Source organism: Hyperoodon ampullatus (assembly GCF_949752795.1).
Source record: "Hyperoodon ampullatus genome assembly, chromosome: 1".
Lineage (NCBI taxonomy): Eukaryota > Metazoa > Chordata > Mammalia > Artiodactyla > Ziphiidae > Hyperoodon > Hyperoodon ampullatus.
This window is the reverse complement of record NC_136914.1, coordinates 228,659,916-228,687,389: the sequence shown is the minus strand read 5'-3', so window position 1 is coordinate 228,687,389 and position 27,474 is coordinate 228,659,916. Positions and strand designations below refer to the sequence as shown.

Sequence of the window (27,474 nt, the reverse complement as noted above, 5' to 3'; positions counted from 1 at the left end):
CCAAAGGAACACGGAGCAGCCTGATGAGGATCGGCCTCCACAACCAGCACCACAGGAGCCGGGGTCCTGCCCGGAGCCCTGGCTTCGGCCAAGGTCCCGTGTCCTGCCTGGGGGCCCAGGGACCCTGTAGATGTGCCCAGGATGCAGACTCACCCGAGGTTCCGGTTGCAGGCGTCACCGTCCGGAGGGTGAGCAGGGAAATGGGACCAGCAAGTCCTCAGTCGCTCACCGGGTCCTGACGGGGTCACAGGAGATCGTGGGCCCCAGCCCCAGCCCTCACTCTTCGGACGTGGGGCAGCTGAGGGAAGCGTTCCCGGGACGGGTTCTGCGGGTCCTGGGGGGGCGTGCAGAGGCGGGGGTCAGGCTGGGCCGCGGCTGTCGCCTTGGATGCTCCAGGACCCCCCGTCCCGCCGCCGTGACTCTGCCCCTCGTGGGACTCAGCTGGTGGTGTGAAGGGAGGGGCTGCCGGACGAGAGGGGCCACAGCGGAGCAGAGACCCCGAGGTCTCCAATCCCCCTTCCCCATGATGTCAGGGCCGCCACGGTTCCTAAGAGATCAAGGTGGCGCTCCACCCCCCTGGCTCACCAGCTCTCCACCAAGGGCTCGGGTGGGACACGGACCCCGGTGACCCCATGCTGTGGCGTGTCCGTCCGGCGAGCACCGCTGGGCTGGTTCTGGGGAGCCCGTGCCGGGTGCCTGCCCGCGGCCTGCCCGGTACAGGAGGGCTGTCACCAGCCCCGTGGGCCGCACCGGTCAGGCCCCACCCGAGCCCCCACTGTCCCCGCCCCATCCACACCCCCGTGGAGAAGCCCTGGCGGGGTGGGCCCTGTGCAGCGTCCCCTCCCTCCCTCTCTGGTCCCCCCAGCGCCTGTGGAAGCTTCTCCCGGCACAGCACCCAGTGGGCAGTTCCTGATGGGAGGACTGTCCCCTGCCGCCCCACCATGACCCCGGGGGAGCACCGGGTCTCAGACCGGGACTTGGAGCACAGAGCGCCGTCCTCCTCACGAGGGGCGCGGCCCGGCCCGCCCCGGCTCAGTCTGCGCACCCGCCTCTGCCCGCGGGTGCCGGACACGCTCAGAAGAAAAAGCCTCAGCGCCAACCCTGGACCCCCTTCAACAAAAGCGTGCAGACAGTTCCTCCTCAGACGGCCACGCAGCACCAGAGCCCTGGGCTCGGCCCGTGGGACCTGGACCCCCACCGCGCTGACCAGGGGACAGTCTGGGCCGGCTCCCGGCTGTGAGGCCACGGCTACTCAGCTCCACGGGGGAGGGAGTTTGCTGCTTGTCCTGCGAACGCCCACGACTGGGGGACGGTTTAAAATCAGACTCAGAGTCCTGTCCTGTACTGGCTTCTAGAACCGCCACTGTTCTTTAAAAAGTGCACGTCTAAATCCACACACAAGTAAAGCGTATTCATCCAACCCAGGCCATCAACCTAGACAGCGTTAAAGCTTCAGGAAAAACAGGAGCACAGAATTCTAAGGAATGATGAAAACTCACAGAATTACCTTTCAGGAACAGATAAAATTTCTCTAGCTTTCTCTAGCTTTAAACGGGAGAAAAGGGGTAAGCTTTGGAAGAACAAGAAAAACAACAGATATTTTTTAAACAAAGAATGAATATAAAGAAGAAATAAACGTCAAGTCCGAAACCTTTTACCTCATCAGGAGAGGAAAAAGCCTTAAATGGAATCAGAAGTGTCTAACGGAAAAGAACACGGAAGAAGTTGCTAGACACGTCTTAAAGTACACGTTTCCCAAGAGCATCTCTGAGGAGCGTCTGCCCGACTCGGGGGAGAAGAACCCACGGACACAGGGACCCCCGCCCGGCCGGCGGCAGCCACCACGCATGCGCCTTCTGCCCAGGGCCGTCTGAGAGGCAGAAGGCTGGTTTCCTGCTTGGTAGGAAATATGTCTTAGAGGAAAGATGGAACAAAGTCGTCCAGTTACATTGTACAAATCTGGTTAAACATCTGAAATTTATTAAACTTTTTGGTCAAAATAGCTGAACAAGTAAATACAACCCCATCTTACTAGAACTGCTTTACCTTAAGGGCCAGGGTTGACTGATACTTAAAACAACTCTGTTCCACATCTCAGGTTTGTGAACTGCGTCAACCAATACGCAGTAAAAGAATTACCTTTAAATTAAAATAAATGCACCTGTTGATTCTCTATTTCCAACGTAATGTGAGCTAACGTGGCATCCCGTTAACATTACAGGGGAATGAGTTGACAAGACATTTGTTCTTGCATCTCCGTATCACCAGTAACCAAAATACACCTTAATTTCAAGAGCAGCACGTGAGCCCCAGCTGTCCCGTCCTCCGGAGGACGGGGTCTCGGGCGCCTGTGTGAAATTTCACGGCAGCAAAAGTTCCAATCACTTAGTGTTGTTACCTCTGTATTTTTCTGTCTTGGGAAATCTTGATTTCTGGTATCAACCTACTTTTAAAGTAAACCACCAAGGTACTGGTGGCCTTACATAATAATTAAAATTGTTTAATTTTTGCTGGCTTGAAATGCAGTATGAAATTCGGCATGCATGTAATTCCAGCAGTTTTTAAAAAGTATGTTACCCTTCCCCCAAAGTACTTTTAAAAAGGTTTAAAAGCACATTGAGTTTTCACCTGCAGTGAATCTGAGGCACACTTTAAACCACATGTTACTTTTTCAGCAGCAATTCTGTTACTGCTCCTTGGGATTTTCTTTCTCAGAGGCAGCTGCAGTTAAGGCTTTCTCCAGACCTTACCTGGTGTGTCAGATGTACCATTTCTACAGAAACAAAAAAGTTATGGAAGTCTGTGGATACATACGATCAGAGTTTGAAGTACTGCACACGTTCCACCACTCTGTTAACGAAGGACAAGATTTTTAAGTTGAATTCTGCGTAATTTCATCACATGCAACTAAATCAAATAAAAAGACGATACTGAGTTTGGACTTAAAAACACTTTTTAGAGTGTGTTGCTTTTATTAGGCGGTTACACCAGAGGCGCGATGGGAGTACAGCGGCCTGAGCCCGCTCGGCCGAATCTCCGCGCCGGCCGGGGCCCTGCCTGGGCCGAGAGGCCGAGGGAAGGCGGGCAGCAGCCACGCACGTGGAGGCCCCAGGATGACAGCGGAGGAGGAGGAGAGCTGGACGGGAGGAGACACTGAATCTGACAACTTTCCTCTTGGATGTTAATTTTTGGTCTATAAATTGGAAGGAAGGCTCAGACTTCAATAAATATGTTTATTTTAGCAATGGCCTCCTTTGAGTCCTGTCCATCACTGTGCTTCGAGCAGGGTTCTCACCTGAGCAGCGACACCCAGGGCTCACCTTGCTGAAGCGGAAGCCCGCGGGCACCCACGCGGCCAGCCCGTGCAGTCTGGGCGGAGGCAGGAGGGCGTCCCTGCTCTTCACGGAGAGGATGTCGCCTGTCCTCTGGCACCGAACGACCAGGCGCGATTCTGCACAAGACGCAGGTCCCGCTGCCTCCTTAGTTGGCCTTGTCCTGGAATATGTACAGGTTATTGGTGGCAGCCACGGCGATGATGTTCTCCGCTGGGTGCCAGGCTGTGTGCAGAATCTTCTTGCTGAAGTCCAGGCTGTCCACGCTCACCTCGTCCTTCTTTCTCTTCCCACCTGCACACACTCTGCGAGGCTTCAAGCTGGCGCGAGGCTTGCTGTTCTCCCTGGAAGCTTCCAGCGTGACGTCCCTCCATGTAGTCCTATCGAACATTCTGAAGAAGTTGTTGTAGGACCCAGTCATGATTGCACTGCTCAAAACAAGGAGAGGAAGACTTCTAAGTGACCACCTCCAACCCCTGGCCCGGCCCGGCCCTGGACGCGTGGATAGAGCCGCTGACCTCTCCTACCCCCAATTCTACACAGCAGGGTCATTTTTACAAATAAGAAATGGAAAATCATAATGGTGAGGAGAGAGATGCAGTGAGAATTTCTTCTTAAACTTCGTATACGTGATCCTATCAGTAAAAATAAACACAGCGGGGGAAAAAGTAATGGATTTACACTTCTAATCACATTAACGTGTTTTCAAACAAGGTAAAAACCCCAACACAGTCACCGTCCCAGGCTCAGGTAACGGTCTGACTCACCTCCTGCGCTCTGTCCCTGATTCAGCAGGGGCTCCACACGTGCTCAGAAGACATTCGTGCCATCTGTTACCAGCTTCGCTCACGACTGACCAGACAAGATTTTAAAGTTCATTTTAATCTTAAAAGCGTTTTTCTCGTGAAGTAACAGGTATATAAATAGTTAGGAGGGGCCTCAGACACAGGGTCCGCGTGCGAGACAGCCAGGGCCTTCTTTCCCGACACTCCAGATGCTGCAGCAGCGCCCGTGGTCTTTTCCCTTCCGGGCTGGTTCTGACGCCTTCCCACGTCTCCACTGAAGCACACAGCACCGTGATGCGCTTCTATCACACTGGTGAAAACTTTGGGTCTCTCTACACAGCTAAGAGGAGAGTGGCTGGTTGCCGGCAAATGCTTCCGCGTGCGTCCAGCCCCTGCCTCAGCGGGCCTGTCGGGCGCGGTAAGACCAGACTGTCCTGCGGCCTCCCCCTTGGCACCCTGGGCTCCCGGGCCATCCCCGCATCATCAGGGGCGGATCTTGAGGCCCCGCGAGGCGCATGCTGTCTCATTCACACGGCGCAGGGCTGACCCCATCCCCGCATCATCAGGGGCGGACCTTGAGGCCCCGCGAGGCGCATGCTGTCTCATTCACACGGCGCAGGGCTGACCCCATCGCCGCATCATCAGGGGCGGATCCTGAGGCCCCGCGAGGCGCATGCTGCCTCATTCACACGGCGCAGGGCTGACCCCGACTGTGCAAATCCTTCGGTGTCTGATTAGCCTCATCTAAAACCTCACACCACAAAAAAAGCTAAGCTCTCCTGGCTTATCTCACCTGTACTGCTGAAGCCTGGAATGCACACACCTCAGGGATGGAGGGGCCTGTGTGGCGGTGGATGCAGCAGGGCCATGCAGTGGGGCCCAGGAGGGACGCCAGCAACTGGCACTTGCCCACATTAATTTCCACACGGAACACGATGTTCACAAAAGGAGAAACAACAAACGTGCTGATCTGAAGTTTACATTTGTGTTATTAAAACTTAACCACAGGGACTTCCCTGGTGGCGCAGTGGTTGGGAGTCCACCTGCCAAGGCAGGGGACATGGGTTCGAGCCCTGGTCCGGGAAGATCCCACATGCCGCGGAGCAACTAAGCCCATGCGCCACAACTACTGAAGCCCACGCTCTAGAGCCTGCAAGCCTGTGCCTCAGAGCCTGTGTGCCACAACTACTGAAGCCCGTGTGCCTAGAGCCCGTGCTCTGCAACAAGAGAAGCCACCGCCATGAGAAGCCTGCGCACCGCAAGGAAGAGTAGCCCCCGCTCGCCGCAACTAGAGAAAGCCCGCGTGCAGTGACAAAGACCCAACACAACCAAAAATAAATAAATAAATAAATAAATATATATATAAAAAACTTAACCGCAGCGATTATTCAGAACAGAGACCAATGAAAGAATTTTTTCGGGAAGGAGTATTTTATTATCAATGTTGATTAGAGGTGCTGGTGCGCGACAGAGATTCAAGCAGACCAACCTTCCTGCAGTTTCTTATGATTATTACTGTGATTCAGTAGTCCTGACGGCACCTGCATGGACGTGGACGTCCCCCCGGCCCGCCGCTCCACACGGCGGGAACGAGAGCCTTCCCCGGCACCTGGCCAGGTGCTGCCCAGGTGGGAACACCGCCAAACACAGGAGTAAGTGGACTTGCAAGTTAATGGTGATGTCCGTGTTTGCTACAAACCTGGAGCCCGACAAAGTGGGGCAAAACTTAACTTCTGGGCAGCGCCGTCCCAGGCGGAGTGACCGACCGGGATGGCGGCCAAAACCTGGCTCTGCCCCCGCCCCCAACTCCACACAAGCTTCCAGGCAGGAAGGCAGGGCACGTTGGCAGAAGTGAGGGAACAGGTAGGTGCCACCAGAAAGCTTCTGGATGTGCCGGGGATGGGTAATTTAAACGTATTTTGCAATATCTCGGATCTACCGCGAAGCATAAAGAACCGTGCAGTGAACATTCCTGTACACGGTTGTCCTTTGAACAGTTACACGGTCTTAAAAACAAAACCGTCTTGCATGCTCTAGACATCAGATGAGTCACTTGTGTGATCGTGTACAGGTCTGTGCAGCTGAACCCTGGCTTTCACTGCGTCTGGTCCACACCGTGAACAGAGGACGATTCCTCGTCCGCCCGCCCAGGGAGGAACCCCGGCATGGCTCAGCTGCCTCCAGGGCACGTCTTGGAACACGTTTTCTTGTCTGTATATTCGAGAGGTTCCCAGCCCACCCGGCCACTGCCAGAGAGCCTCAGAAGAAGGGCGGTGGCCGCGGTCACGCCCACTGGCCTCCACCTCCACCCCAATATTTCCGTCACTCTGATGGATGTGAAGGGACGTCCCTGTTGCTTTGATCTGCTGATTACTGATGAGGAGGAGTGTTTTTATTCATTTCCCCCCATTTCTGTTAATTTCCATTCATGAGTTGTTAGGACTTTCTCACTGACTTACGATTCTTCACGTATTCTGGATATTTATCTCTTTGTTAATTTTACGTGCTTTTGTGGGTTTTATTTCCATTGTTTTATTATGATATAAAGAAGCTTGAAGTCTTAATGTAGTTGGATCTCTCTGTCTGGGTCTGGGGCCTTGTTTAAGGCACATTCCTGCATGATCATTTATCTCTGGACAAAATTTCAGGAAGCGAGTCAGAAGGGATCACGACACACCGCGTCAGAGCGCCTTCCGGCTTCCACTGCCGGGCCGAGAGGTCTGCTCACGGTCTGAACGCCTTTCTCCGAAGGCAATGGGTCTTTGCTCCCCCGGCTGCTGTTAAGATCTCTGTGTTTGGTGCCCTGCAACTTCATTATGATCTGGGTGTGGGTTTCCGTGCTTCTTCAATCTGTGTATTCAGTCTTGCACCAGTTATAGAAAATTCCTGGCCATTCACACTTTAACCGCTACTTCTCCACAATCCTCCAATTTGGACACTTCTCTCCACTTAGGTTACGTTGGACCTTACCTGACGCTCCGTGTTTTCCAACCTTCCATGTTTTTTTCTGTCTCTTTGGCTCTCTGAGCTGCATCCTGGATAATCTCTCCTGATCTCTCTTCTTAAAATATTTCTCATCTTCAGTTCACTAATTCAAGATCTTTTCAGCTTCACGGGGTCTGCTAAATTCACACGGTGATTTTTCAACTACTACAGTTTTCATTTCTAGAAGTCCTGCATGATGCTTTTCCAAATGTCCTGGGTGGTTTTTAATGGCCTTGTGGTTCCATGTTCAGGTTCTGGTCCCGTCCTTTAACCTGTGAGTATTTCCGCATTCTTATTTTATATTCTGTGGCATATGATTTCAGTACCTGATTTCTCAGAGGTCACAGTTCTGTGGTTGTTTCTGCTGGCTTGCTCACACTGGCTTTCCTTCATGTGTTCGGTGATTTTCACCTGTGAACTCCTGTTTAACTGATTTTAATCTGGGGAAATCCTGAGCCCTGGAGCACTGGGAAAGACAAATCTGCCATGGGTGCCGGGCACCCCTACGTGTTTTCAGTGGGTTTGCCAAGAATGCGTTTCTTCAGTGCTCTCTACCTGGGCCACATCTCAGGGCTGCAGCCTTGTTTACCACTCTCAGCTTGACCCCCAGGCTGAGTGTGTGCTGGTGTGAGGCCAACCCCGCTACGTGAGTGGCCTCTGCCCAGGCCCCTTGTGTCACCCCCGCAAGGCACTCTGACCAAGCTCACGCTGCTCTGCTATGCTGTGAGGAGTGAAGTCCTCTCCTCTGACCCAGGGGCCCCGTGTCTGCAGCAGGAGACGCTAACAGGTGGCACGTCAGCCTGTGGACAGTGTGGATGCCCGGGGCTGCCTGTCTGCTGGGACTTTTACCCTCAGTGAGCTTCTCCAGGTCAGTACAAATACAAACACACATCCTTGGGGGGGAGGGAGGCTTATGGTCACAAAGGTCAGGGGACTTCATCCACTCCAATCCAAGGTCTCAGACAGATACATTTCCCTTGGGATGCATCTGAACGTAGATGGATGCCTTTTCCATAACCCCGAGGGTCCCAGTTTCAACTGCCAACCCTGTGTGGGTCCAGGGCCACAGCTCTTGTACCCTCCTGGGCTGCAGGTTCCTGGTTCCAGCTGGTGCCCTGAGGCCAGCAAGGGCTCCCTTCTAGTTCCTGCTTCCTCTTCACTCTTGGCCTTACTGGTTGTGAGCTCAACTATACCCACGAAGAGATTTGTGGTGTGACATCTGATGTTTCTAGGTGTTTGTGCCGAAGGGTTTCTCAGAATGTCCGTCAGTCCCTCTCCAAAAGTGGCGAGGCCCTCTGCTCACTGACACCCTTGACAAGCAGCACACGGCACAGAATCCATCACAGACGATGCAAGAGCATCTCCTTCCATCACGTGAGGTGTGACATTTCGTAGACCTCTTGGCAGCACTAGTACTGCTGTCACCTCTAAGACGTGCACAAACAGGTGGCGGAGGCCTCAAACCACCTCATCACGAGGTAGACCACGGAGTCACACCAGCCACTCCGACTCTGTCCAAGCACAGCAGCGACTCTGAGGTCTCGTTCTCCACTTGTCCCCACAGGCAAACTGGAACGTGGCCATCCCACACACGCCACAGTAACTAACCTCCCCACCGCCTTCCTTTCACTCATCTTGGAAACAACAAAAAATAAGAAATTATCATCCACTAAGCGTTTTAAAAACAGCCAACATGAACCTCGTACTACGCTTGCTGTTTAAATACAGGTGGAATCATAAGCAAGGTGAGAAGTGTGCTCAGACATCCCATGTTTCCACCTTACTATGGCCACCTCACAGGCCTGGAAAACCAAGCCCATCGGGACTCCTCCTGGCAGCCCGGCCCGCCTCTGAGGATATCAGCGCGCTTCGGGCCTGGTCACGACTCAGGTCTCACCTGTCGGAGCCGTTCCAGCAGCACTCAAACTTGTCAAAGATGCAGTCATTTTCGTACAGGGAACACAGCTTACTTCGAAGGTACTCGTGGACCTTAATGAAAGTACAGGAAGGTCAGAGGGACGGTCGCGTGCAAGGCGTGGCAGGGTCCATGCCGTGGCCTCACCTGGTGGGTCTCGACAGGCCGGCTCTCCATGTTGAGGTCCCACACCTTCACTGACAGGTAGTCTCGGGTCATCATGTACCGACCGCTGTGGCTGAATTTCACGTCGGACACAGAGGAGATTATTTCTGAGAAGAAGGACCTACTGCTGGGGTCTTCCGGCTCTTCGAAAACTGGAAAATACAATGTTTTCAGCTTCTGTTTATAAACCAGAGAACAAATCATTTTAAAGTCCAAGCGAGACTCGGGCCCTCCCCTGACACCGCTGCGGCCTCCCATCTTCCTGAAGCACAGGCCCCAGGCTCACCCAGGCCCTGGCTTGCAACACAGAACGCTGCTCGGGCACTCTGAGTGCGTCCTGGTGAGGCCTCTGCATTAACCTGACGCTTCCCTGCAGATCCTCGGAACGCCAGTCCCTAGCAAACCACGTCCCATCCTGTCCCTGGCACAGAAAGACACAAAGGGCGCTACAGGAGATGCCGACACGGTGCCCCGAGCGCCCTGGGGCCGACGAGCCTGCGAGTGCACTGCAGGGCCCGGCCCTTAGCCGCGAACGCCTGGGTCAGATTTTAACACTGGAACAGTCCCATCTGCCAAAGCCTGTCAGGAAAGGGGTTTTCCTTCACTATTCAACAGTCGAGACTTATGCTAAGAAAACCAAACTACTAGTTTCAGAAAGATTCTCCAGGCTTCCTTGGCAGACCTCTCTTTCCTTGACACTTCTGCTTTCTCAGCAGTAACTCGAGTGCCCCCTCACTTGCCCCCTGCCCGTGCGCCAGACCCCAGAGCCTCCAGTGCACTGTCGAGCCTGTGGCTTGGTGAAATTGGGTGAGGATTTCTGTACTTCCTTTCATTTGCAGCAGCTTATGATTTTCTTTTTTTAATGCAGGAACCTATGTTTGTTGACTCTGCATTTGAAGTTGATTATAAGCAAGCTGGTGGCAATACTCTGAGCATTTACTCGAATAAGTAACTTTGCTGACAAATAAAACTACTCTTGGAACCTAAAATTGTTACTCACGAGTGTTGTCTTGAAAACATAGGCCAAACACTAGAAAAGACGTAATTTTTCATTGCAGGAATTCTACTAAAGTACAAAGTTCTTTTAAAACACACTATAGGGGCTTCCCTGGTGGCGCAGTGGTTGAGAATCCGCCTGCCAATGCAGGGGACATGGGTTCGAGCCCTGGTCCAGGAAGATCCCACATGCTGCAGAGCAACTAGGCCTGTGCGCCACAACTGCTGAGCCTGTGCTCTAGAGCCCACGTGCTGCAACGACTGAAGTCCGCGGGCCTAGCTACAGCCCGTGCTCTGCCAACAGGAGAAGCCACCGCCATGAGAGGCCCGCACACGCAATCGAGAGCGGCCCCTGCTCGCTGCAACTAAAGAAGGCCCGCAAGCACCAACGAAGACCCAACACAGCCAAAAATAAATAATTAAAATAAATAAATTTATTAAAAAAACAAAAAAACACACTATAGTGGACTTCCCTGGTGGTCCAGTGGTTACGACTCTGTGCTTCTACTGCAAGGGGCACGGGTTCAATACCGGACTGGGGAAGATCCCACATACCACGCAGTGTGGCCAAAAAAAAAAGAGAGAGAAAACCACAAACACCAAAAACCAAAAAATAAAACCGAAAGAAAACCCCCCTCCTCCTACACTGTAGCCTCAAAAAGAGACACAATGAGGCAAAAAGGCTCCTTAGAACCAGTCATCAAGGACCCTTCCCATCAGGTTCTGTTGGAGCTGCCCCACTTTACGACAGGAGACACTCTGGACAGACTGACCGATAGATACACTGACTTAGCCGCAGGACCAAGTGTCCAGAACACGAAAACCCATGGCGTTCTGGGCTGGGATGGCATCACTGCTCAGTACTTGGGAACGTGTTGGCAAAGTTCTCAGGGCACACTCTGTATGTCTTGTGACACACAGACTTCTGGTTTTCTACAAAGTAGGGCCTGTTGGTTATGGCTAAAAATAAAAACAAAACCAAAGCTCTCCTCACCTAGAAGGACTTCAAGACTCAGTGGATTAAAGACTAGACTCTCACCCGAGGGAACTGGCTTCAAGTTCAGCGAAGCTCTCTGGGAACAGAGCCCATTCCGAGAGCCGAGAAAGGTCACAGGTGGACTGTGTCTCCAGCCTCAGCAGAGGTCCTAGTGCACAGAGGTGGAGGTGACAAGGGGCTCTCACTGGGCCCACCCAGGGAGGTGGACACCGCATGGAGGCGCTGGCAGGAGTGCCCTGCGGGCTCCACCGCGGTGCCACAAAAGCAGGGCCTCTCGCTCCGCATCCCGCCAGCAGCGCTGCGAGGACCGAGGCCGGGCCTATGTGCTCACGCAGGCACATGCGTAACAAAAAGCACCTCTAAGTCTTTGGAGGTGGCTCAGCGCCCAGGCAACACGGGCTCTAGACGGGACGTTTACATACACGCCTGGCACTTACACTTGGAGTGTCGGTCGCACAGGGCGGAGGAGCGCATGTCGCACAGTCTGATGGTCCCCTTGCTGCTGCTGTAGACGAGCACGTTACACTGGTGCGGGTGGAACTCAGCCGCCGTGATCACCTCCGTCAGCTCTTCCATGTTGGCAGGCTTGATGTCCACGATGTCTGAAGCGCACAGTTAAGGTAGGGCGCTCGCAGGCATGAGATAACCCACGTGACGAGGTTTAAGAGATTAGGTGTGCAGGAGGCGATTACAAGTACTGTACGCCCGCGAGTACACCAGTAAGAGGATCTATGTTAATACACTAATCAGACTCCAGTAACGTGCCAACAGGGGCTACAGCCATGTGGACACGAGGCTGCCTTCATCTCGCTGCTACTGCTAGCATTCTAGGAAGAGACTTTCAAAGCAACATAACACACATTAAAAGATAAGGAAGCAAGCAAGTGCCCATCTGCACAAAAGTCCCATACTAACAACCACAAAAATGACACAGACACACGAGTATTGCCAGGTTCCAAAAGATTCTGCTTTGCTAAGTATCTGACACCAAGAGCTTGCTCTAGGTCGTCAGAACAACGTCACATGGTAGGTTGCCAAATACAGAAATCACTCAACTGGAAAAACAAGGAAGTGTACAACTTGGCTTTGGGCCAAGATAGGATAGCAGGAACAGATCACAACTAAGGAAGCTAAAAAACTTGGTGACACTACAGCTCAAGTCTCCAGACATCAGACACCGTGGGCAGGGACCCTGGAGGGACTGGAGCCCTACAGTGCCCAGCACGCTGTCGTGGCTGTCTCCAGGCCACCGTGCAGAGCGGGGACCAGGCTGAGCCTGCTGACCGCCTGGAGTCCGGGGAAGCACACGAGGCACGCAGGGCCGAGTGCCGGAGAAGAGTGGCCAACAGGCTCTGGAGGGCCAGTCAGCAAAGGCCTGTGAGGACACTGCCCAGCTGGGGAAGGAGCCACGCCCAGAGATGAGAGAACAGCACCCCAGCTCATGCGAGAGCAAAAGAGCTCTCGCCAAAGAGCAAAGCTGGGCCGAAAGTGAAGTGGGAGGGGAGGGGCCACGAGGGCACCGACTGGCCCCTGTGAGTGGACCCAAGGTGTTTTTAAAGTGCTAGCAGACAGGGACTGCCCTGGTGGCACAGTGGTTAAGACTCCGCCTGCCAACGCAGGGGACGTCCCACGGGTTTGAGCCCTGGTCCAGGAAGATCCCACACACCACGGTGCAACTAAGCCCGTGCGCCATGACTACTGAGTGTGCGCTCCAGAGCCCACGAGCCACAGCTACTGAAGCCCGCGTGCCTTGAGCCCATGCTCCGCAACAAGAAGGCACCGCACCGCAACGAAGAGTAGCCCCCGTTTGCCGCAACTAGAGAAAGCCCCTGTGCAGCAATGGAGACCCAACGCAGCCAAAAATTAAAAAAAAACATTATATATATATATATATATATATATATATATATATATATATATATATATATAAGTGCTAACAGATAGCAGAAAGCACATGCCTGTTTCTATGCTGTTTCTATTCTATGATCTCAGTTGCAGTGAAGGGCATTTGAAGCACGACGGTGGGACAAAATCTTTAAGAAAACCATGAAAGATACGACCGCATAAATGAACCCTTCATGAATTAGAGTCCTCACAAATCAATGAGAGAAAATGTGAGCTTCCGACAGGAGATAAAAATGACAAAGGACAGACCCTGAGACAAAGGGGTATAATGAAGATGAGAATGACCTATCCAAGAACAATCCTATAAAAATGTTGCGATATCCATTTGATGAAGGATACTAAAACTTCTATCTGTGATTTCTAAATGCCATAGATTAATTCTCAGGTCATCTGCAGAAAGATATGTTTCATGATCACTATTTACTGAAATGGAATTTATATGATATGTGTGAGCATTTGCAAAAATTCGTCGTGGACTTGCTTCTACCATAAGGTCCATGGGCTTCAATATTGGGACCTAAAAATGGAAGGAAATAGGAATTCAAAACAAAGATCCCAGCAGCATAAAATCAGAACACTTTCAGTAGGTAACAGAAAGGAACAAATCTGCGTGCACAGCATGTACAGACAATACCCCAAATAATCAACAGCTTCTGGCTGCTCGGCAAGCAGATGGCCCCCGACACTGATGCCTGATGTGGAGCCTGAGTCGAGCCCCCCTTCCTCCTCTGGCCTCGCAGCTGCGGCCTCCAGAGTGAGAGCAGGTGCATCTCCTCGTCCCCCCACGGCCCCCGCGCCCTGCAACAGGGCTGGGCGGGTGGGGTGCAGGGACTGGGCGGGGGGAACACAGGAGAGGCCCTCTCCTGACCTGGTGCCCACAACGCGGTACGTTCAGCCTGCAGACGGCAGCGGAGCTGCTCACTTAGATGACAGAGGCATGTTGGGTACTCACGTTATACTTCAATAAAACGTTTTTTAAAAAAGGCACAGAAACCCCGACTGTGATGAGTGCTGTGGCCAGGAAGGCTCCCAGGGAAGGGGACGTCCACACAGAAAGGGAAAGGGAGGAGAGGTCAGCCGGGCGAAGGACGAGAGGGAGGAGCCGGCACGAGAGTGGCCAAAGCCAAAGGCACAGTCGTGGGTGACAGTGTCAGACGTGAGAAAAAAAGGTAAAAGGCCCAGCATCACTGACATCTAGTGGGAAGGAAAACAGAAGCTTTAAAATCAAAACAAAAAACTAAAGTGTGCTATTTTTTAAATTAAAAACCCAAGCAGTGTACCTAGAAAGGGTAGGAGAGACTCTCTTAACTGAGTTTTCTCCAGCCAAAATGCTGTAAAAATGAACTTGGGGAAACATGTATAAGAATACTCCTCATTTTAAACCAGCCAAGTGCTGAGCGCACGCTTCCCTCCTCTGGTGCAGGAGCCATTGGTTCCACGAGGGACAGGACAGACCTGTCATACCCTCTAACAAGTCTCTAATCAAAACGCGAGACAACTGTAATATGGATAACAGAATGAGCCCCTTTCTGGTACCAAAATAATTTAAGAGGAGAACAAAATTTCTGTTCCCCTTTCAAAATTTTGTTTTCCTCTTAAAGTTCAAAGGAATCCATGAACTCACAAAGGTAAATCCATGTACAGAGTGACCTGGCCTGCGATCTCTCCCCCGCCGCACCCCACCCTGCAACTGTGATGACCTCACACCTGTCACATGCTTCACCACGGCCCCGGACGAGACCAGCTTGGTTAGGCTAATTGTAGAACAGCAGCCTTGACCAGAGTGAAGACTGGGCCTCAGAAGCCCTTACAGACTTCCCACAGCCACGACGGACGTGAGCACCATGGTGGAGAAGCAGGCCTGGCTGGGAGGCAGGGGGCTCCCTGGAGAGGGGGAGCGTGCCGGGCCGGGTGCAGGGGAGAGGCGGCCGAGACAGGGGATTCAGGTGCACCCACAGGGCACTCCAGGCCTCATCCTTCCAGCGCACTTACAGTTTCCAAGGAGCAGTTGACATGGTGGTAACTGTAAAACTAGTGTTGCTGTCACCAACAGTGATTTACCTACAAACTGTCACTAATTCACGGGTGGGAAAGCAGCAGCATGGCACAGAGAAACCACCATTTGGATCAGAACATCTTGGTTCAAATTAGGGTTTAGATTTGAGCAAATTACACAGCTTTCTTGGCCTCAACTCCCTGGAAACAGGGCAATACCGCTGGCCTCCAAGTTCCCACCCCGCCCCTCTCGGCAGTGCTTACCTGTTACACCCACTGTGCTCCTGGCGGGAGCACCCCTGCATGCTGGGCTGCGACTCCGTGCTGCGCGCCTGCTGCCCCAGCACCTGCGTGCGCGCGGCCAGCAGAGCACGGGGAAAGAGATCGAAACCCATCACACGCACCCTGCGCCGGGGCCCTGCAGGGCGTGGGATGGGGAGCTTCCTGCAATTCCCTGCCCTCCTCTGTAGCTCCTCAGCTACTAATACAATGTGTCCACTCACTAGGTCTTCACCTGATAGATCGCACTTCCACAAAGGTTTTAAGCCTCTCTGAAAAACCAACCAACTGGCCAACAGCTTTCTAATGAACCAGGCGGTCGGTTCGGGGAGTGCCTCTGAGTCACCGCTGGTCTCCGCTGCGGCCCGGCCCATCGGCAGCACCCTGGGGTCTTACCAGGGCGCATCTGGGTAGGATTCAAGCTTGTTTAACCTCCTTCTCATACTCCATTTAATTAAAGGCACCACCCCAGGACACTAGATTTTAAGTTGTACTCAATTTCACAGATGTTAAAATGTGAAAAAAAATCGAGGTATTAGAATTGATAAAACACAGTCATTTCATACTGTACCTAGGGGCACCAAAGAGGGAGTGAAGAATTTATTTAAAAAAAAGAAAAAGAAGAAGTAATGCTGCTCATGGATTGATGCGCAAAGAATTCTGGTCAGAATCTGCCTTAGCTAACTCAGAGGAAATCCAGTGGAGGCCATCCTGCTGGTCCACAGGTCACCTCTCAATCTGCAACCCATGCTGCTTCCTCCAGGGAAGTGTGCTGAGTTCCATCTGCTCCAACCCCACCAATGTGCTACTCTGAACCTTCAGAGTGAAAGGCAGTGGATGTATTTAGAAAGATTTGTTATGGAATTAAACCAGAGTCTTTTCTTTAGTATATTTTCTGAAGTTGTGTGACTTTTTTGTTTTTGTGAGAATAGGAGGACTCCCATTTTAACAAGTATACATAAAAATGATTACAAATAACTTTCAAGGTCAAGAAGACAGATCCCACGGTATTTCTATTTAACAGTATTCTCTAAACAGATGACTTAAGCATCATTACTGATTAATTTATGACAAGTATTGGCTAGTTGAAAGAAAATGTGACGTATACCCGTAGTGCCGTGATTCTAAATGGATCTCGAAGTCGTCCATCTTCATCTTTTAAGTTATAGCCTTCTGCTCTTTTATCCCGTTCACTTATTTTCCATAATTTAATAGTTTTATCTGAAAATAAAAACCTCATTCTCCATATTAAAAGAAAAACCATATACCATGCACCACTATTAGTTGAGTATCATACAAGAAAACTCTGTGGTTCTATGCTGGTTTATAAGCTAGGAGTATTTGAACATTAGTACTTCCAGTTGTATATGAACATTCTGTTTCCTACAATAAGTAAAGATGTAGAAACGTCTGCAGAGTTGAGAAATGTAATAATGCGAGTGTGTGTGTGTTTGCATACTTTGAGTTTTCAACCTGAGTTTTCTTCCTGCCTACCTAGTACTTTACCCTCCCCCAAAGTTTAAAGCAGAGATAACCTCCAGAAGGGTTAAAATCAAAAAGAATCTACACACAGAAAATTAAAAACACAGCCTTAACTCAAACGGCCGCATAAGGAAAAGAGCTCTTACCATTTGTAGAGAGCAGAAAATGCGCAGCACTCTGCTGTGGTAACCACCTAATTTTATTAATTTTTTCTTCAATTTCTAGACTCTTCAAATAGTCAAACTCTGGTTCATGACTTTGAAAGGTACTGTAAACGTTATATTCCCCCCTGGAATGAGGGCGGCTTTTATTCTGCAAGGAAACATGAAGCCATTTTAATGAACAAAGCACAGTGCAGAGAAACCTTCAGTTCTCCCAATTTGAGTATCAAATGACCACACACATTTTTAAAAGTTAATAAAAATCCTGGGTCAAAAAGATGTCAAACAGATGACGCTCAGAATTACTTTACTTGGAAGAAACAAATAAGAGAGTCGACTCCGCAGCTTCCTCTTCCACTTCCAGGCCTCTGCTCTAGGGCAGGGTGTGGAGTCAAGCTTCCCTGCCAGTACGCTGGCTCTGGCTGCCTCTGCGCTACCGGGGCAGCTCTGAGAGAGGCCGAAGGGCCCACAGAGGCGGCAGCAGTTGCAATCTGGCCCCGTGAAGAGTCGGCTGGGCGGGCCCAAGCCCTCCAGGACTGAGCCACGGGGACGCACACTTCCCCGTCACCTGGGACAGCCAGCCAGCACACAGCCGCGCCGCCCGGGAAGGGGACTGCCAATCGGCAGAGTCACAAATGAGCAGGTAGGCAAAGGAGCTAAGAGGGCAAATCCTGCGGCACGTGTAAGAGAAGCAAGCTGCGCAAACACACCCATAGTAAGATACCTCTTATGCAAAATTTTAACACACACAAAACAATTCTACACATTGCAGTAAAAACAAAAGAACAAGCTGTGGCCAACTCGGAGGAGGGAGAGGCATAATAAAATAAGAGGCGGAAGTAACATGGCAAGATAGAACGAGGGGAGGGGCACAGCGTGTGCTTCATCTACACGCCCAGGGTTTCCTTTTCTAAAGGAATAAAAAGCCTGAGTGGTGGGTTCATAAGTATATTTATATTAATCCCTGAAATCTTCTGCATGTCCAAAATGACATTTTCTATGAAATAGTAAATATTTCATAATTAAAACTCAAGGAGACCAGTATTTTAATTCTTATTCTATAACCAGTATCTAAAATCTTATTAACACATTAGTGTGTGTGTCAAATAAAGTGAACTAAACAAATAACCTTCATGTCTAGATAGATACCCCTTTACGTTTCTGAATCAAGATCATGTATTATGAGAAAAATCCCCCCAAACTACCTACATCTCTCTACTGCGCGGCCCTGGGAAGTAAGTGCTACACATCCTTGCGGTCAAGCATTCCTCAGCGGGACCGTGGAAATCCCTACCCTGTGTCCCACGGGTGTGCTGGATTAGAGGCTTATGCTATTCACACTTCTCTCCTGCTTCATGGCCCTCACGCTCTCTATGAAAAAGCCTAATACACCAACGGATACTTCTAACTCTCAAGTGAACAAACCGAAATTGAAATATTTAAAAGGGAAAATCTGTGGAATCGGTCAGTCCTATGCTTCAGACACGAGGCTCCGAAAAAGCCCCCATCACGGCGCTGCCCGTCCTTCCCGGGCCACTCTCTCCGGGAACAGCGCCCTGTCTCTAATGCTGCCACTAAGTGCCCTGATCTCTGCCCTCAACTCCTAAAACCCAAGGCCCCTGCTAACTCCCCGGCCTTGTCCTCCACCCCGAGACCTCGCATCAGCGCCTGAGGGCCTGTCCAGGGAGAGGGAGGAACAGGCCAGGTGAGAGGAAGGGACTCTGAGGAGGCTGGCAGGGCACAGCAACTGGACTCTGAGCAGGAGAGTGGGGCGGAAGCGGCCGAGACTGCTGGTCCAGCTGCAGGGAGCACGGAGACGACGAGGAGAGGGAGGAGGTGGCCTCGCTTTGTTTGGGGACGTGCTGACTCCCAGTTACAGTTCTGATGTTACTGGACGGGCCATGCAGAGGGAAGGCATTCTGCAGAGGGGTGGGAGCCGTGGAGCCACGTCCACAGACTCTGCTCGCCCCAGATTGACACACTCGGGTCCCCTGGACAGAGGGCTCCACCACTAACATGGAAAAAAAGCTTGAAGATCACGCTGCCACCTAGTTTCCGACGCCTCCCCCTTGACTGAGCGGCCTCACCTTCCCCAGCCAAGCAGGGTGCTGCTCTATCCTCCAGAACCTCTACGCTTCACTGATTCTAAAACACATATTTTGACACCTCTGAAAGCTTACTGAAGTTTCTAATCGAGAGCTGCTGCAGTTTAACAGGCAGCAGCCTCATCCCAGTGGTGCTGCGATATCATCAACTGTCTCTCTGATGATGGATGAAGACAGAGTCTCACCCACACTGGAAACACTCAAGGCTACAATGAGGATTACGCAGCAAGGAAGGTGGGATACAAAACCGCTTTTTATATCAACCAAAATACAAAGAAAAAGATGGGGAAAAAAGTTGCCCGGGATTTATGAAGTTACAGTTGGTCGGGCTTATCAAATTTAAACAACTTTAGGGGCCTGCTACTGTACAAATCTGTAGCACCATTGACTTAATACATCTTCACTGAACACAATATGATAAGCTTCTCAAAACTACAATACTTAACACATTTTATAGCAAGATGCTTGAGTTTTATCATAATCTTTCATACTTGAAGCTAGCATATTTTTAGGTTTAAACAATGACCCCCCAAAACAAGAAAAAACTTCATTTTCTATAAGGACATCATTCAAATGGCAGACTTCACAGAGCTAAAAGTGAACTCTTAAATTTAAGATAGCTAAGGCTAAGTAATCTGTTAAATAATCCTTCTGCTAAAAGTATTATTCAAACACTGCCACCGACTTTTACTTCTGTTGAAAAGGGTAAAGTACACAGTTCTTTTTTTTTTTTTTTTTTTTTTTTTTGCGGTATGTGGGCCTCCCACTGTTGTGGCCTCTCCCGTTGCGGAGCACAGGCTCCGGACGCACAGACCCAGCGGCCACGGCTCACGGGCCCAGCCGCTCCGCGGCATGTGGGATCTTCCCAGACCGGGGCACGAACCCGTTTCCCCTGCATCGGCAGGCGGACTCTCAACCACTGCGCCACCAGGGAAGCCCCACAGTTCTTTTTAAGTAGCATTGTGATGATCCACCTCCAAGATTATAATTATAATCTAATTATAAACTTATCAAATTGTCTGTGAAGATTTAGAAAGATTCATGATAATATATATGATATGCACAAAAGAATTCTCACCATCCCGAACCAGAAAAAATACAATTAAAAATTTTTTAATCAACCTTGGAGCTGCAACAGGCATATTTTAACCAGGAGATGTTGGGGGCCCAGGGCTTGCCCCCTACAGACGCCACCAAGTGCCCCTCTGCAGTGCAGGGCTGGCACTCCCTGCCACAAGGAAGGGAGCAAGGGCCCACCCGCCTTGACACCAGAGTTGTTTTACCACAAGAAGTTAGAGGGCAGAATTTGGAGATGAAAACAACTGCACGCTGACCAGCTAGGAAGCAGGCGGGAAGGGCGCTCTGTCGGGAAAAGGCAAGGCGGGCGCCTCACGGAACCCCCGGGCCTGGCTGTGCTGAGGCTCCCGCCTGGGGCACCCACACAGCAGAGCCTCATCCTGCCTTACTGGGCACTCGGCGAGGCCCGCTTGCCAGAAACGAGGGACGACAGGGGCTGGCAAGGCCTGGCGATAGCTCCCATTCTACTCTTATGTGTAACTGACAAAGTAGCGCTCCTCTCCCCTTTTCCCGCAGACGGGAAGGACCTAATAGCCAGTGTTCGTGAGTGAGGCTCATCTGTGGCTCCTCCAAGGCCTGCGTTCTGAGGCTCTGGCCCTCGAGGGTGCAGCCAGTGCTGCGGGGCACTCAGAGTGCCCGTACCAGCCAGCAGACCCCGGGGCTGGAGGCCAGCACCTCCATGGCTGGTGAAGGGGTTTCATTCGCTCCGGGATGAGAGCAGACAGATCCAGAACCCCACCAGCCTACACCCTTCACTTGGTCCGCCCCGCCACCTGTGACAACCTGGGGCGGGGAAAGGACTCTCCGCCCGCCCTACAGATGAGGGGGGCACTGGGGGCTTAACTGGGACTTGGGGGCTGTACGTCCCTGAGTGGAAACACAGGTCTTCTCGTTCGCCCCGAGATAATTTCTGAAAGAAGATGCTACATGGTGAATGTGATATAATGGAATCAAATGAAATGAGACACTGAGAAAATAATTGTGCTTCCTTCCTTATAAGTGATATGAGAAGTGCTGAATGATTTCACTTGGTTTGTGGACCGTAAATTACTGACCTCTTGTTCCCGCTGAAAAATAACCACTCTGCCGCCCTTGTCTCCTGTTGCAAGAAGATCTCCAGAGTGACTAAATTCCACAGTTGAGATGACATCAGCTGTCAAACAACAGAAGCAATTTACCAGTTTATGATTCTGAAAGGAGTTGTAATAAATATTTGAAAAACCAATAAAAAGGATCAAAAGAAAGGTACACACATATAAAATTTCCTCCAAGGATAAAGCAAAAATTTCATGGGAAACTTATAATTACCAAGCAGCCACTTCTTGGTTCTTGCGCCCAGAGCCCATGTGGATTTATGGGTCACTGATCCAATGCCTGGTCCCTGGCATACCAGCATTTATCTAGACTGGGTTGTCTTGATATAAGGTATAGGGTAGAAATTTAGGAAATCAATTTTGAGAAAAAACAAAAACAGATAAAAGTTGGCTCTAGAAGACTGCTGCCTAACTTTATAATGCATGCCTGAGTTACCTTTAAAAATAAACCTGATTCTTACATTACATTAGCACGGTGACTGGTTGGCTTCTGTACAAAATACCACTACAGACAGTACAAGTTCTAGCTTACTGTCTGGGTGAAGTCACTGCCATTGATAAGGATGACAGCGTTACCTAGTGAGACACTGCTGGCCAGACACCGAGATTTCTACACCATCAACACCAAGATCTGGACATCAGCTCACATGGGGTAAAGGCCACAAGGTACAAAAACGAAGTCAAGCCTGGAAAAGTCTCAGGTGTCCTAAGATTAATACTTCAGGAAGAGGAAACGGATCTGGATTTATGACACAGACTACTGAATCAGGAAGAATATCCCAGGCTGGGCTTTAGGGGAAAACCACTTTCTCCATAGTTCAGGTTTGCTGAGCACTAAGAATCAGACAAAGGTATGGGTCTGGTCTCCCAAGGGGCTGCTGTGAGCTTGGGAGCTGCCGCAGAAAATCTCCTCTCTGGCTGCTCCGAGGAAGGGATGGATCACTACAGACCCGTCCCCGCTGCCGGGGCCCCGGCTCAAAGGGCATATCCTACCAGCAACTGAGACTGACCTCTCTGGGGTGCCAAGTGTTTACACACAAATAGCACTAAACAGCTGTTATAAACGACCTACCTACTAATGAGAAATGGACCACAAAGTTGAAACTACTTGAAGAATGCTTCCGGAAAGTGGTCATAATATACTGCAGTTCTTAAAGGTCTGCACATACATTTATTTGTTAATATACGATATCCCTACTGCAAAATAAGTTCTTACTGCATTGGTATGGTTTATTGACATTTAAGAGCACACCGAATTCTACTGCCTGGGATTTCTTTTTTTTTTTTTCCCTTAAATCTTCAGTAAGCCTTGGGGAAAGGATTAGGCTTCTTGTTAGAAGTATTCCTTTTTAAATTAAATTACCTGAAATAACCGAATTTGCTTAAATGAAACTAAAATATTCTGTACTGGACTAAAAGGAACTAAAAATTTATGTCATTTATACCCAGGGGGCGCACAATATAATTAATGGTATTCTAGCTCTGTCAGTGATTTTCTTTCATTCACTCATTCATTTATGGCTGCGTTAGGTCTTTGTTGCTGCACGCGGGCTTTCTCCAGTTGTGGCGAGCAGGGGCTACTCTGTTGCCGTGTGTGGGCTTCTCATTGCAGTGGCTTCTCTTGTTGCGGAGCACGGGCTCCAGAGCGCAGGCTCAGTAGTTGTGGCGCATGGGCTTAGTTGCTCCGCGGCATGTGGGATCTTCCCAGACCAGGGCTCAAACCCGTGTCCCCTGCATTGGCAGGAGGATTCTTAACTACAGCATCACCAGGAAGTCCCTGTCAGTGATTTTCAAACTTCATTAAAAGGGAGTGAATCTTTTAAGAAAAACTGCATGACTGCCAGTGGTGGGAAATTATTTTCATTAGGCTACGTAAATAAGTACGAACCTAAAATTAGAAATACCCTCTGTAGAATTTAGAAGAGCTCTAAAATCAAAATAAACAAACTAAATACTAAAATTGCACAACCAATAAAATTTAAATCACCAGCATGAATCTGATGGGTATTACTGATGCCACAGCATAAATGTGGTCCTGACTGAGGGCACCCAGTTGGGCATTTCAAAAGCACCACGGACTGCGCACTGACTCAGTTCTGCCACGTGCTCTGCCCCAGTGCCCCGCGGCCCCTCGCGTGGCGAGAGCGCAGTGCCTTCGCGATGGCACAAAGACCGGCGATGACGCCCTGTGCTGCAGGGTGGCCGCCTGGAGGATGCGAAAACCATGAGAAGGCCCAGCAGCCCGAGGAGCATCTGAGACTTGCAGTCAAGCGTGGGGGCAGGGCACAGGGGCCCCCCACCCCAAGGCATCGGGAGGAGACGGGAAAGGCGTCCTCTGCCAGGCCGCCAGTGTGGGCGGGCTTCCCTAAGCGCTGTGGACGATGGTGGGGGCGTCTAAGTGTGCATCCACGGCCTGGGGCAGGCGCCCTGCCAGATGCTGGGCACCCAGGTGGCAGGAAGTCTGTCTGCTCTGCTGAACTGCTGGGTCCCCAAGCCGGGCCCCGTCCGGTCAGGCAGGAGCACACAGCTACTCCCACTTCTGGTTTCCCAAACGCTGGCTGCCAGGAGTGGATCGTTTCCACAAGGGTTCCTCTCCAAAACACCAAAGCCCGAGAGAAAAGGCCTCAAGATTCAATCACCTGAGTTCCTTAGAGCAATGACTAACCACAGGAAAGCCCTCCAGCTGAAAAGCCCACCTGCTCACAGACCTGCCTCTCTGCTCCACAGTGGCTCCACTTAAACAAGAACCAAGAGCTCAGGGTCGAAAGACGTGTGAGAGAAAACGTCACAACAAAGAAGGCACGTGGGGGGGAGAGGGACAGCGCACCAACAAAAGATCAAAGAAACGACAGCTACCGCCGGCAGGGAGCTCATCCCTAAGGAGAGCGGTGACGTCAGAACGTGGGCCCAGCGCTTGCTGAGGTGCCAGGTGCTCCTCGAGGAACGCACTCGCCTGGACTAACCCAGGGAGCCTCACCACCGCCTACGGGGCAGGTGCTGGGCACGTTATCTGCATCCCACAGTGCATCCAGCGGGGTCCTTAGAAGACAGCAGCATGCCACAAGAAAGGAAGAACAAGGAAGTGCTCCTGGAAATTCAAAGGGTAATAATAATAATTTAAAAACTCAAGACCTCTTCCAAAGGGTAAAACAAAAAGACAAAGAAGTGGACAATTGGAAAGAAAAGATAATGAGAGGATAGGTTGAGGTGGCCCATCACCCAGTTACCAAGTTCCAGAAAGATGACAGAAAAAAGGAAGGGAAAAATCATCAAAGGAGTAAGACAGGCGTTCCCGTTAACAGCAGCAAGTACATTCCCAGGCTGACAGGGCACAAGGCGGGCCCAGCACAATGAACGAACAGACCCGGCCCAAGGCCCATCTCTCTGAAATGTAAAACACCAAGGATAAAAGGGAGATTCCAAAAATCTCCAGAGGAAACAAACAGGTCACACACAAGAGGAATCAGCTGGCATCCCACAGGAGGCAGGAGAATGGTGAATGGAAGACCATCTACCCTCAAATTCTGAGAAGAAAAAATTTTCAACCTAAAATTCTAAACCTAGACAAATTTTCAAACCAGTTTGAGGGAGGAGTAGAGAGGTTTTCAAACATGCAAAGAGGAAAAACAACGAAATCCCTTTATCAGGAAACCACTGGAAGATGCAATGTGGCAAAATGAGAATAAACCAAGAGGAAGGAAGATGGGGATCTGACATCTCAACAACGGTGAAGAGGGTCCCAAGACTGGAGCCCCGCGGCCAACAGGCCTGGAGAGAACAGTCCAGCCGGAAGGAGACTGCGGCCAGGAGAGGTCATCTGGGGAAAGGAGAGAAGGGCTCGGGATTACCTGCTGGGTTTGGGTAAAGTCACTGCTCGGTACCTGACAGATCGGCTGAAGTGACTGTTCTTTAAAAAAGCACTGAAGACAGGAACTAAGCATATGAGAAAATTAGGCAATCATTATTAGCTCTAGACAAAATGAAAACTCGTATGAGAACGAAAATGTACGCTTTAGTTCCGTGAACAATATTTACAAAGTCAGCACAATACTGATGTAACCAGGGCTCGCAAGAGAATTCTCTTAAAGCCTCTCTTTAGGGGAGGAGGGGAGGACGTGTGGGTGGAAGGTGATGTTAGCACAAAAGCTAAATCATCAGTTACCACTAACAGGAAGCCAGTACTTACTGTTCAAACTCACAGATCAAAAGCTAGCAGTGTCTGACATTCCTCAGAGGCTGCTAGGGATGCTGGCAGGGGGCAGTTGGTAAGGAAAGAGGCACTGGATGTCAGACACCATTACTGCGACACAAGGAGGCAGGGACAAGGAATGGGGAGGGGGAGGACTCGAAGGGGAAATGTAGTCACTGGGGTTTTTAAAGGACAGAGGATATAAAGTCATGTCCGTGTGCCACGGGCATGATGTGGCCGCGGGGGCAGAAGCGGATGGTGCAGGAGCGAGGACAGGGTTACAGGACGAGCAGGCAGGGACAGAGACGCAGAGCGCGAGCGGAGTGGGGGGTGGGGGGTGGGGGGGTGAAGGGTGGGGGTGGGGCTGCCAGAAGGAAGGAACAGGGACACCTGCACCTGGGGAGGAGGTCGCGGTGCGCACGGCACACATGTGGCAGGCTGTGAACCTGAGCTTGGGACGATGAGAGCGCGTCCGACTATCTCTTTTTTCTGTGAGGTATGAGAGGAGATGCACCTGCTAAGAGTCAAAGGCCATCTGGGAGAACACATGAAGGAGGTCTTCTCAGAAAGTCAGGAGCGACCGCACTAGGGAAACGCAGGTCTGTCTCATAGCATCAATGCCCACGTGAGATTTGAGGGCAGTAGTTTTCTAAATCCAGCAAACGTCCTGAATGACTACTATAAGCCGGCGCTGCACGGGCACAGGGGACACAACGAACAAGGCCACGCCCCTGCCCTCCCGGCATGGACACTTCTGTGAATGAATAATAAGCAGCACAGCTCCCGCAGCCGCGTGTTTCCACCCCGCCCGGGGACTTGGGTGTAGGCTGAGAGCAGGCAGATGCTCGGTTCAACCAGGTTTGGGGTTTTGCCAGGAGTATGAACCCAGGGGCTGAGAGAGGCAAGAAGGTTAAGGGCGAGCCAGAAGGAACACAGCGTTGGCCCCCGGAACCCGGCTGAGGGGAGGGGGCACAGCAGGGAGAGGGGTGAGGGGCAGACAGTGCTGAGGAAGGTGCAGTGGGGGCAGGAGCCCAGCTGAGCCGGAAGCGCGGGAGGGAGGCAGAAGCCCCGGGGGAGAAGCACCGTAAACTACGACTGCAGAGGTGGTTCAGCTGGTGACGACCAGGACGCACAGGGTTAGGGACTAGCTCAGACGGGGCAGCACCGAGGAGATCCAGAACCACGCCACTGGATCCCGGAGCATGAGAACCACGGACAGGTCACTTACACACATACAAAGCCACAGAAAGGAAGGAAGACAGGCAGCTGTGGCGGCAGATTCTGGGGGGCAGTATACAGGTGTTTGTTATATTATTCTTGTACTTTTCCAAGTTTTTAAGCTTTTCAAAACAAAAACATACAGATGTGAGTATTGCCTTTCCTCTACTTTCATCAGTCTCACTGCCACTGTCTTACGTCCAAAGTGACCATAATCTCTGGCTGAATTATTGTGACAGCCTCCTAACGCCCCCCCCCCAACCTTGCCCCTTCGAGTCCAATCTCCATAAGGCAGATGGAGGGATGTGTTTAAAGGAATAAGTCACGTTACCACCCTGCTTAAAACCCTATCAATACTCAACTTTCACAATCAAAGTGAACCCACAACAACAATTAGATGGGCGATGCAGTTTCCAGCAGTTTGTTTCATCTTCTCCCTCCCCTTCTCCTCTAGTTCAAGATGTGCAGGGCTATTTAAACACCACCTCCCAGCCTGTGATCACAGTGTGTTCCTGATACGGAACACAGCTCTGCGGACCTGCACAGCCATCAGCAGGATTACTGTCTGCACGTCCCTCGTGAGACCACTACCCGCCTCCCTCACTACTAGGAACTGCATTAGGATCAGTCCCAGCAGGTGGTCACTATTAAAATGTCATCTACTCTCCACTAAGGTATCAAAACTAATCCTAGGCCAATAAAATAGGAAATGGCGTTCAACCTCTTCAGCCGTCAGGGCAAGAAGGCAAGTAAAAACCACACTGAGACACCACTACATGCCCAGGGAAATGGCT

The 27,474-nt window shown here is 51.0% G+C and overlaps 1 protein-coding gene across 1 annotated transcript in view; it reads right to left on the bottom strand.

Annotated features, from left to right (window-relative positions):
* Positions 1 to 2,941: 2,941 nt before the first annotated feature.
* Positions 2,942 to 27,474, bottom strand: part of PPP2R2D (protein phosphatase 2 regulatory subunit Bdelta) — a 44,227-nt gene continuing 19,694 nt past the window's right edge. The window contains exons 3-10 of the mRNA XM_079705363.1: positions 21,235 to 21,332; positions 16,983 to 17,148; positions 16,463 to 16,575; positions 13,420 to 13,597; positions 11,613 to 11,777; positions 9,165 to 9,334; positions 9,000 to 9,091; positions 2,942 to 3,760 (exon numbers count right to left, since the gene is read on the bottom strand). Of these exons, the coding sequence (XP_079561489.1) occupies positions 3,481 to 3,760; positions 9,000 to 9,091; positions 9,165 to 9,334; positions 11,613 to 11,777; positions 13,420 to 13,597; positions 16,463 to 16,575; positions 16,983 to 17,148; positions 21,235 to 21,332 (1,262 nt within the window). The 3' untranslated portion in view covers positions 2,942 to 3,480. The remainder of the gene's footprint in view (positions 3,761 to 8,999; positions 9,092 to 9,164; positions 9,335 to 11,612; positions 11,778 to 13,419; positions 13,598 to 16,462; positions 16,576 to 16,982; positions 17,149 to 21,234; positions 21,333 to 27,474) is intronic.